This window comes from Azolla caroliniana, unplaced genomic scaffold (genome assembly GCF_043228905.1).
Source record: "Azolla caroliniana isolate FFs.n. ecotype wild unplaced genomic scaffold, voAzoCaro1.0.p SCAF_15, whole genome shotgun sequence".
NCBI lineage: Eukaryota > Viridiplantae > Streptophyta > Polypodiopsida > Salviniales > Salviniaceae > Azolla > Azolla caroliniana.
Window position 1 is genome coordinate 10,386,395 of NW_028230450.1, and position 11,603 is coordinate 10,397,997.

At 39.6% G+C, this 11,603-nt stretch overlaps 1 protein-coding gene and 1 long non-coding RNA gene across 2 annotated transcripts; one reads left to right on the top strand and one right to left on the bottom strand.

Moving 5' to 3' along the window:
* Positions 1-468: 468 nt before the first annotated feature.
* On the top strand, positions 469-5,687 carry LOC147854580 (uncharacterized). Its single transcript, XM_087331020.1, has one exon. The coding sequence runs from the start codon at positions 470-472 to the stop codon at positions 5,531-5,533; it is 5,064 nt and encodes a 1,687-aa protein (XP_087187146.1). The 5' UTR covers position 469; the 3' UTR covers positions 5,534-5,687.
* A 4,419-nt stretch (positions 5,688-10,106) lies between these two features.
* On the bottom strand, positions 10,107-10,845 carry LOC147854581 (uncharacterized). Its single transcript, XR_015530993.1, has 4 exons — positions 10,740-10,845; positions 10,427-10,553; positions 10,208-10,351; positions 10,107-10,129 (listed from the first exon to the last, which is right to left on the bottom strand). It is a non-coding gene; the product is annotated as an uncharacterized LOC147854581 (long non-coding RNA).
* Between the last annotated feature and the right edge of the window lie 758 nt (positions 10,846-11,603).

The window sequence follows — 11,603 nt, forward strand, 5'->3', positions numbered from 1 at the left end:
GTTTAATTGGACCATGAGGAATGGGTTCCTATTTGATGGACTTCATGGGGTAACACAACAACTACGTAGGATGAAAGGGAAATTGATGTGGCAATTTTTGCAACTATGTTGTTTGGGGACGTTGTCTCGAGAGGAGATAGAGGTATGCCATCTAGTTTTGAACCACTTGAGAGAGGGTTTCCCATGCATTATCACTACTCATGATGTAGTGAACATAGTAAGGGTTGTATTATCATCTTGTTTTAATAACAAAACATTGATTTACGAAAAAAGAAAAAAAGAAAAAAAAGAGATAAAAGGTGTCCCGTTCCGCATATGTACATATGTATGTATGTATGTATGTATGTATGTATGTATGTATGTATGTATGTATGTATGGAGTCATACATAAAAATAAACATAAAAATAAAAATAAAAATATAAAAATCTGTTGTTGGATGTGTGTGTCGTCGTCTCCCTGAGGCGATCGATGGTGACGATGCTTCAGACTCCTCACCATGTCACCTGCTTCAGCCAACACAAGAACACGCTCTTCTCTCCCTCTCCTTTCTTTCTCCCATGTCGTCTTCTTGGAAGGTTGGTTTTGCGACTGAGAGCCCGCAACCTGGAATCAGGTACGTCCATCTCCTCTACTGCTTCTCCCACACTGCAGAGGAAGCACCGTGTGATTGTATCAAGAAGTGGCGATGACACACAAGCCATTACTGCACTACCCTTTCCTGTTAACTCTTCTCTGATAATAGACAGCTGGGGGGCCATTTACTCGGGACCAAATGGCATATCCAAGTACTGGAATTCCACCAAGACCCACCCTTACCCTGTTGGCTTCGTCTCCGTTAAGGTATACAAAGGTCATAAATTTAAGCAAACTATAAAGGAAGGCCCAGAACATGGTCCCATGTTCGTGATTGAGGACGAAAATGGTCGCGTTTTTGTGGCTGATAGCCCTCAGAAAGTATGGAATGAAGTCACAGCTGAAGATGGGGTGCAGGTCCATGGAGGCCGACATTTTGGGTTTCAAAGCCAGGAAGTTGTGAGGACTTTGCAAAGGATGGCTCACAACTCAGAGGTACCTGCTTTAGGTCTGGGGAGCTCTGTTTTTAGCATGAATCTGGATAAGGTGAAGAATCAAGAACAATCATTTAAGAATGCGACATCTTCCAATGCCATGAATCAAATTATTTCTGCAGCGGAATGGGAGAAATCACAATTTCACAATACCAATCTTCTTGTTGAGTACAGGGACCATAATGATGGTGAAGAATATGATGAGACCATCTGTGATAAAGATGCTCTTGAATGTATCACTGGTAATGAGTCTCAAGATGCTTATCAAGAGGATCATAAGGATGACATCGACACTGATTTAGCTGATAGTGATTGTGAGGATGATGTTGATGATGATTTTGTAAGTAGACTTGTCATGAGTGATGATGAGATTGATGTGCATGATGATGACAATGATATCATGAATCTAGTTGAAGAAGAAGAAGATCATGAAGAGCATGATAGTAAGGATGTTATTAATCTCAATAGCGAAGAAGAGGGTGAACCTCAAGATAGGCACGAAGACCTAGATTTCTCACCTTTCGAACTGTACTCAGGTCCAAGCAGGACATCTATAGAAGAGGATGATACCACTTTAAACAAAACAAGTTCCCTACTTCCTAATACTCACAAACGTTCATTTAAAGCAGGAACACGGAAATTTACATTTAAAATCACTCCATCCACACCCAACAATGAGCCTGAAAAGGATGACCCTAGATTCCATACACATAACTATACCGATCGAAATGTAATGAACAATTCGTCTATGATAACATTGAAGCCAAAGTTGACGAGTGGTGTAGAAAAGCAGGTGTGGAGAAAAGGTGAAGGATTGACAAACCGAGGAGTTGGAAATGCAAAGCAACATGGATCTGAAGCATTTCTGGGTGATCAAAGGAATTCTAATGAGGGAAGAAATTCAAGTGCTTCTAACTATTTTAATGGGAACAAAACATGGGAAGCTTCTGTCTCGAGAAGGAAAGAGGAATACAGCAAGAGCTCTCATATGCTATTGGACCTTTTGCAGAAGTGGAACACTATCAATAAAGGGAGTCAAGAACCAGGGAGTAGATCTACTGGATTAGTCCAAAGGGATAGCTTTCGCTCATCGGATGATGTAAATAAAGAACATAAAAGGTCCTCACTCAACAATTTTTCTTATCAAGAACCTTCTATAGAAAACAGTTCCTTATCCAAGAGTTCTTTGCATGAACAAGTTGCAATAAATGGTTCCTCAGAACATGGAGACTCTTTGCTCAACGAGCTTAAGAATTCTGGCAACATTGATGAGAGCACAAGTGTTGCAATTAGTAAACTTTTTGAGACAGTGGGTAAGAAGGACAACGCACAAAAATCCCCACAAAATCTTGGGAAACCAGTTATGCAAGATAGTAATCCGTCGAGTCTGGAATGCAATAATCCGGAGAAGATAGTTCAGGAGCAGAGTACTGGAGCTCATGCCTTGAACTCACATACTGAGGTGATAGATGCTTTTCATGATTTACAGAACTTAGTACAAGATGAACGTAGGACATCAAACTTTCAGCAAAAGAGGGGGCTTTCTGAAGCAACAGAGAGAAAGGCTGACCCAAAACCTGCACGTTTTCCAGGAAGGATTGTTGATGAAGAGAAACATGAAACACAGGAGCGTGGAGTCGATGAGATAAAAAAACTCACAGAGTTAAGAAATCTCGTCACAAATAAGAGGTTTTTGGATGCTTTGCAGGCTCTCAGAAGCATGAAATCATCTGGAATAAGTATTGATGAGGACGTGTATGAGATTATGATGGGTTTCAAATTGGATTCATGGCAGAAACAGGTCTTTAAGCAAGTTCAGAAAGGAAATTCAGTGCTAATTTCTGCTCCAGCGGGGGCCGGAAAATCAGCAGTTGTTGACTGTTGTATCTACAGAAATGTAATTGAGCAGCAAAGGTTATTGTTCGTTACCCCATCTGAGAGTCTTGCTGATCAGAAACTGCAGAAATATGGGAACTTATTTGGTCAGAACAATGTGGGTGGGATCTGGACAAAGATGAGAGTGCAAAAGGGTCCTCAATTGGTTGTGATAACCTTAGAAACACTGGCAAAAATTTTACAAGAGCTGAATGGGCCGGGTGGATCAGAATTCCGATTTTTTTTTGAAGGTATCAACACAGTCATCTTTGATAAGTTTCATACATTTAGCGAGGTAAACTGTGGGTGCTTGTGGGAGGAGGTTCTGATGCTTCTTGATTCGAGAATCAAAATAATAGCAATTTCCTTGCCAGTTGCAAATGAAGATCAGATAGCTTCGTGGATTGACATGAATCATGGGCCCTGTAAACTGGTCAGTTGCTCATCGGAAGCCATTACAAAACGATATTTTTTTGCCCACAGTTCGAAGCTACTTCCTCTTTTCGACCCAAAAGGGTTAGAGCTAAACAATAGTTTGTCAGATCCCAGTGCAAATTTTGGTCATCCTCTGGTTGGAAAGAACCTTGAGTCTTTCTTATTATGTGGATATGATCGATCAAGTTTGTGCCATATTCTCACTGCTGCCAATGTAAATGGTATGCTTCCAGTGATTGTGGTATTTTTCAATGTAGAAGGCTGCAGCAATGCTCTGCATGATACAATTGCAGCTGTGGGAAAAGGTCTCCTCTCTCAAGCAGAGATTCATAAGATGGAGATGTTTTTGGCTGAACTCCACCAAAGTCATTCTGATATTGTAAACCACCTAGATGCGGTAGACCTTGAAGGTCTACACAAGGGTATTGCAACATACCATGAAGGGCAGCTTCCTGTTTGGCAAGAATTTATTTTGAAATTAGAGCGAGAGGACCTTTTGAAAGTTATCATTGTAACAGAACGCTGTTTGCTTCACACAGAGATGTTCGCACACTCTATCATTATACCCACCATAAATAGGGTGATAAAGAATGGAGTCTCATCTATTCCTTGTGGTAGATTTATGGAATTGGTAGGGCGTGCTGGCCGGAGAGGTTATGACATTGAAGGAAATGTTGTCTTTTTGAAAAACCTCTATAGTGGACCACATGAAATGGCAGATCTTGTGCTTAATAATAACTTCAGGATTGATTCACAATTCAAGCCATCATACTCCTTGGTGGTCAATTTGATGGCAAAACACAATATTTCTGAAGTGAAGAGAATTTTAAGACATACTTTTGCTGATTTTCAATTTTATACCAAACACCTCAGGGCAAGGAAGCTTGAGGATCTTGACAAGAAGATTCTTGATTGTTTGGAAGCCAAGGCAGCAGCGGAAGCAAAGTTGCATCAGGGTTTAACAGAAGTAAATCGAAAGAAGTTGTTGGATGCAGTTATGTTCACGAGGCTAGACATTAGGATGACCATCCATTCGTCTTCTGAAAATGGCAATTCCTTGCCCGGCATTCTTCTTGCTGTAGTTCCAGGTCAGTCAGAGACCTTTTATATGGTCTTCGGAGCCGACAATAATTTTCGCTTGCTGCCAGCTGGTGCCTTCGACCATGTGTATGCCAAGGAAGATCCTCCCCTTGATTCAGTTTACAAGCAATCAACTGGAGAGACACTCCAGCCACCTCTTATTCCGAGTAAAGAAAAGTGGATAGTGGAGGAGAATGGTTCATACGGTTATGTTGCGAGTGGAACTTCTCAGACCAAAGAATTTGTACGACTTTTGATGGAATATCCGGTTCAACCCATGCTTGCAAAGGAAGGCCTTGAACTTCGGAAGGAGATTCTTGGATCGGAAGCCCAAATCTCAGATTTGATTGAAAGAAGGAAGAAACTCCAACTCGAGAATTCTGATATTGTTAAGAAACTAGATTTGATGGGCCTAACTGACCCTGATGGGGACGATAGTAACAGCTGGAAAGAAGCTCTTCGAATTCTTAAGATCTTGGAAAAAGTCGATGCTTTCTCTATCATTGAGACACAAGCGGCTTACATAAAGTTAAAACCCTTGGGTATGCTCATATCAAGGCTTCATAATGCGGAGAATGAGCTATGGCTGGCGGCAGTGGTAACATCGAATTATGTGAGACAGTTGTCACCAGCCGAATTCATCGGTATACTAGCAATGATGGTTTCATTAGAGCCCGAAGTAGAGAACTTGTTTAGCGACCAAAGGGAGCTTTTATATAGAGTTCCTAAGCCTTTAAAAGATGCTTTTGTAAACCTCAGAGCCTTAAGGAAACAGATTGCAGCTTTACAGGGATCCTGTAATCCACCCTTGCATTTTGATACAGCATTGGCTGGGATGGTGTATGCGTGGGCTAGAGGGAAGCCAGGAACTAATGGATTTTCTCTGGTGAGGACAAATGTTGATGGTGCTGTAGCATGGAAATTGAGGGTTATCGCCAGATTCACGAACCAAATCTATGAAGCTTGCACGCAAGTTTCTGTGGATATATCTGAACCTAGTGACTTCAATAATCTTTCTTCTCTTGCAAGAAGAGCTGAAGATCTGCTTTCAAGGCATCTTATTGATATAGATTAAAGTACTTCTGTTCTTTGATAATGATGGCACTTTTTGCTAATGAGAGGCTTTGTTTTGGTTCATCCAAAGACGTTTTGTCTAGTTATATATTTAAATCATTGAGGCTAAATTAAAACAATATATTAGGTGTGAAAATTGAGGACGATTTCATCCACAGCAATATCTTCACCTTTTGATGGGACCGACGAAGCCTTCATGATGTTAAAAACTCCCTGAGTTTTTATTTCGGCAACGAGTGAGAACGCTCAATGATGCACTTTAGTTTTGCATCTTCAAACTTACGAACCTCAAAGCACAAGTTAATATTTGAGATGAATCTTTGTCCCAATAAATCTCCATAATAATGTTCATGCACACAAGAATTCTTACATTTTGGTCTTTGTGGCTTTTTGTCTATGGAACATGGCTCCATACTAGTTGGAAGTCTTTAAACTTGTATGAAAAAGTTGTTAAGGCTTAATAGTTTGAAACTAGTTGTGGATTACTAAAAAGTATCACCCTTATTAGTACGAAATTTCAACGTGCTTACTTGGAGTTCTGTATGATTGTGTTGGTGATGAATTAGAAACTGAATGGTGATGCTCAATGTACAGCTGTTTTAGTTACTACCTTCTCACTCTTTGTGCCTATTGATCTTTATAACTTTCAGTTTGTAAATTGTTAAAATAACAATTCCATGACACCAAGGAATCAACTCGAAAACAAAATTAATGTGTCACAATATTATGGAAATAAACAGCAAGGAATCAATTCTAAAGAATTGGTTCTGCATCTTCTCCCAACACGGTCATATCCTATCAAGAACATTATCTGTCGACGAGCAGCAATCTTATTGCAAAACGTTTTTTGTCATGTAGAGGATCACTGGATGATTTTCATTGGAATGTATGGTATGAATGTATTGTTATCATTGACAATGAGGACAAGGGTCAAAACACTTGCATTGATAATAAGAGAACATAATGCCGACAAAATAAGGGGACTAGGATTTAATGTGGAGAGCCCAAAGCTAGAATGTCGTCCTTGGAGGACCCCCAAGAGCCAAAAGCACACTTCTTTCTACTATCTATAACTCGCTCCAACTGTCAAATTCCTTTTTCTTCCTTGCACCTTCAAATGGCACGAGGCTCACTGGTGGAAGTGACCTTTTCTTTTTTTATTCCGTTCATTATTGTGACTTTGTAACTTCCCTTTATAAAACGACATGGCATAAAAGTTTGTCTCTTCTTTTGCCACACCACCACCCAATATTTCAGCAGCCATACACGAAAGAAGTGTACATCTGTGGGTACAAGAATTTATAGTACATTCATTATTTGAGAGTGATTGTAGTATATGACGTAGGTCAAGGCAGATAGCTATAGCTTGTGATTGAAGGTAGTTGAATGTAATTAGAACAATGTTTGAGCATTGATACTGGGCATTCGCATCCCCAAGTAGCGTATAAATCATATAGACATAGCACTCAACCATCCAACATGTTGTTCTAGTTACCCATAAAGTAGATTCCAATGCGAGGCTCAATATGATCACATAAAATATGTAGTATCTGACGTGTTTAAATATTATGCATCAATACGTGTATAGTTATAATGGTTGATATATGTACACATGATCGAAATCAAATTTAAGTCAATTCATAGATTCAAACGCTGCAATAGTGTTGGACCACATGTATAGGAATTCTTATTGTCAATATTCTTGATGATATCCTTGTCACGAAAGCAGTTTGTAGATAGTTTTCGCAAGATTTTCTGGCCATATGAAGAAGCGTACTTAAGTTAGGATCAACCAAGTTTATTTATTTATTCAATGAAGCACAGATATGCCCATCGTTATGAAGTGTCCCTTTGGGTCTCTCTCTCTCTCTCTCTCTCTACATATATATTATTTAGAGGAAGTAGAGGGAGTGATGGTAGAGGTTGGGGTTGATCCTGGAGATGATGACGTAGCCATGTGCACCTCGAAAGGAGCCGCTCCCGCCGACGATAGAGATCTCGTTGGTGGAAGTATTGATGAGGCCTTGAAAGCTGAGGGTGCCATTGATGCCGGCGCCATCGTCATACGACACCACCTCCACTTCCAGCTCGTGACTCGTGGCGGTGTAGCTCGTCTGTACGGTGTAGCCGCTCACGTGGCCCAGGGACTTGGAGGAATTGGAGGCAGCCTCCGTTATGTTGAAGTCGAAGATCGCCACGGCTCCGAAGTTGTAGGTGGTGTTGGTGTTGAAGGGTGGTGCCAACTGACCGGTGTACGGTGGTCCTGCCACCACTTGAACGTAATATTCGAGCGATGATGATGATGCATTGCTAGCTCCAGAGGAGCTCACCGCATCCCCAAGTACTGGCTGTGACATAGCTAGAACGATGGCCAACACTGGCGCCGCGGCACATAACACCAACACCTCAACTGTGAACCCAAAGGACATGTCTACATGCCGGCGGCCCATACTTTCAAAACTTCAAATCTATATGTGCTTAAGTTATATGTACCAACCAGCTTACTGCTCTACGGTGGGGGTTAGGGGGGGAGTACGAAATGATGATGGTATGGAAGTGGTAGTGCTTGTGTGTGTGTGTGTGTGTGTGGCATCATGGTCCTGTTTTTATAGCACTGGGATGCATGCTTTGTCTGTTTTGTTTAATTCATTGAGCTCACGTATTTCCGCGGGATGTTAATTGTGGAGGATTTTTAGGAATGGACGTTCAAAGGGAATGAATGAGTGAGGTGAGAATGATCATGAAGCTTCTAGAATGCGTTGGTTGATCAAAGCTCCTTCACGCAAATCTAATCTACGTAATGTGTGCTGCCCCCATCAATACACACATCATCTATATCAATTCAACGTATGCTCTATGAATGGTTTGTGCAAAGTCAAAGCATAATAAAATTGTCACTAGCACAAATATAACTGTGGCGTCTATATTATAAAACCGTCTTTTATGTCCATTGTCTATATTATAAAACCGTCTTTTACGTCCATTGATTCCTTTGTTCGTCACATTAAATGCCTCCAATTCCAAATGCCCGCCACATCTTATTGCAACTAATCCAAGTGATTCTTCAAAAATATAATAGTATCCTATGCAGTATTTGATTAATTATGATCAATTTTATGTCCCACCCCAAGACATTGGCCGGGATAAATCTTCCTCAAATGTTATAAGCACCAAGATCTCTCCCAATAAATTTTAGCATTATAGTCAAGATATTGAAGTTACGAAAACTGACTTTCCTATGCCAACTTATATGCATTGTAAATAATCATATTGTTGATCCAACCAAGTTATCTCGTTTCCAACTATCTATTGCTATACGTGTGTGTATCACGTGATATACTTGCAGGAATGAGGAATATTATTCAAAGCCACCATTGTGACATTGTGTCAATATCCTCTTTTAATTTGTCATCGGTGGTTATTTCTATGATATATACACACACATCTATGTATTCTCCCTTTGCATGCTTGTTGTAACTAATATCATGGCATTGTCATAGTTCTGCATTACTACTTATTTCTATGCAACATTGGCGTGCACTCACTAATACATATTATCATAATGTTCCCACATTCAAATATTTTGGGGTTGTCTTGATTTGTGAGTGCAATACTCACATAGATTCACTTGTATATGCAATGCGTGTGTAGATCTATAATTGAAGAAACAAGTAAATAAAAGATTCATTCACGTGACACATAGAGAGACAGAGTTCACCTTTCAAGTCTCATATCTCCCTCACTAGAGTCGGAATCGGACAAGGTTTGAGTTGTTTTGGGGGTTTTGGAACCTTCCAGATGGATTGAGCATGTCAGATTCACTCAAATCTAAGCAGAGTACAGACTTCAAGACCTATCTATTGTTGGAACATTTTTAATGTAAGCAATATAAATATATTAGGAAATTAGAAAATACTTACCATGAATAAAGAACCATGAAGGTTCACATGTAACTGTCTTCAAGAACCGTGAAGGTTCATATGTAACTGTTTTCCCCACATTGTACCTATATATATTTACCATCAATAAGAATGATTCTGTAGGGCGTTTTTATACATAGAAGCATTCTTCTCTGAGAAAATTACATGGTATCAGAGCGAAAACAATCCTAGATATTCATTTTCTCTCTAAGCATTCTCTACAGGTCGATCCGGAAGGTCTGCAGAAATGGCTTCGAGTGAAGGAACATCAACGGCCTCAACAGCAACATCAACAACACCTACCACAAGAAAGTATTTAATCGAAAAATTAAACGAAAACAACTACAGGATGTGGAAATTAAAGATGGAACTCATCCTACAACGAATGGATCTACTTAAAATAATCAAAGGTGAGATCAAACAACCAACCACAGAACCTGAAACAACAGAATGGAAGATGAAAGATCTGGATGCAAGGACTGAAATCATCATGCATCTAACAAATAGACAAGTGGATCTTGTCAAACACCTTGAGTCATCTAAAGAAATGTGGGATCTTCTTAAAGAACACCACGAACCATAAGATTGAACGACAAAAGTCCTTTCATTTCGTTACCTTGTAACTTTGGAAATGAAAGAGGATGACTCACTTGACACCTTCATCAGCAAATATCAATCTGCATATGATACAACAATTTCAGCGGGCAACAAGATTGATGAAGAAATGAAGGTAGACATCATGTTTGGAGCCCTACCAACTTCATGGGGCCCATTTATAGTGATCCATGGGGCTGATCCAACACTTTCGCTACAAAATCTGATCTCAAAGATGAAGCAGGAAGATCTTCGAAGGAGAAAGCCTCAAAATGTCTCAGACAATCCAAACATGGCAATGATTGCTACGATGAAGAATCAGAGAGGTAACTTTAATAGAAACAAATTTCAAAACAATAATAAGTACACAAAGAACATACCAAGTGTACATGATGGAAACAAGTTCCACAATCAAAAATCGTTCCAGAATAAAAAATCAGGTGCCCTTAGTATTTCCTCTCAAATTATTTGTCGATATTGTGGTAAGGTGGGTCACATGGAAAGAGACTGCAGAAAGAAGCAATATGATCACAGGAATAAGAATAAAAGAAACTCAGCACATGTTCACACAGCCTCAGTACAAAACCAACAAGAAGATAATGACCCTTTTATCCAAGCATTTGTGGCAATAAATCAGAACTTCAATGTGGAAAATTTATGGTTGTTTGATACAGGTGCAACCCATAATCTTACCCATAGTAGAAACCTTCTTCATGATTACATCCAACTTGCTACACCTCTGGAAGTTCGATTTGGTGACAATGCAATCAAGTTGGCTTTAGGAAAGGGAACAGTTCATCTGTCAATTGACAATGAGCAAATAATTAGTATATCCAATGTATAGTATGTTCCTGGCCTAGCGAAGAACTTGTTGTTTGTAAGTGAAGCCACAACAAATGGTGCAATAATTGAATTTCATCACAACTGTGCAATTATCAAATATACTTTACCATCAGGAAAAGTCGTAAAGATAGTGTCTCCCAAACATGGAAGACTTTACCCCCTTCAAGCTATGGACAAAACACCAATCGAAGCACACAGTGCCTCAAGAAACTCTCAAGTTGATCATACTTTATTATGGCATTATCGGCTCGGACATCTACATCCAAGAGTCATGAAGACATGCCAAATTCATAAACTTGGAGAGGGTATGCCAACACAACCATTTACATACCTTTCACTTTGTGAAGGATGTATTTATGGGAAACAAACGAGACAAAAGTTTCCCCTCACCAAACGCAGATATGAAAGAAAGTTGCAGTTAGTACATTCGGACTTGTGTGGTCCATTCCAAAAGAAATCAATTTCTGGTAATCACTATTTCATTTCATTCATCAATGACTTTAGTAGATTTACCATGCTTTATTATTTAAAGAAAAAGTCTGAAGCCTTCCAAGCCTTTACCTATTATAAATCCATGGTTGAAAATCAATGTCAAAGTAAAATCAACAGCGTTAGGTCAGATAATGGTGGAGAATATGTCTCAAATGAATGGCAGAATTTCTGCAATGTACATGGCATTAGACATGAGCTCAATGTACCACACAACCCACAACA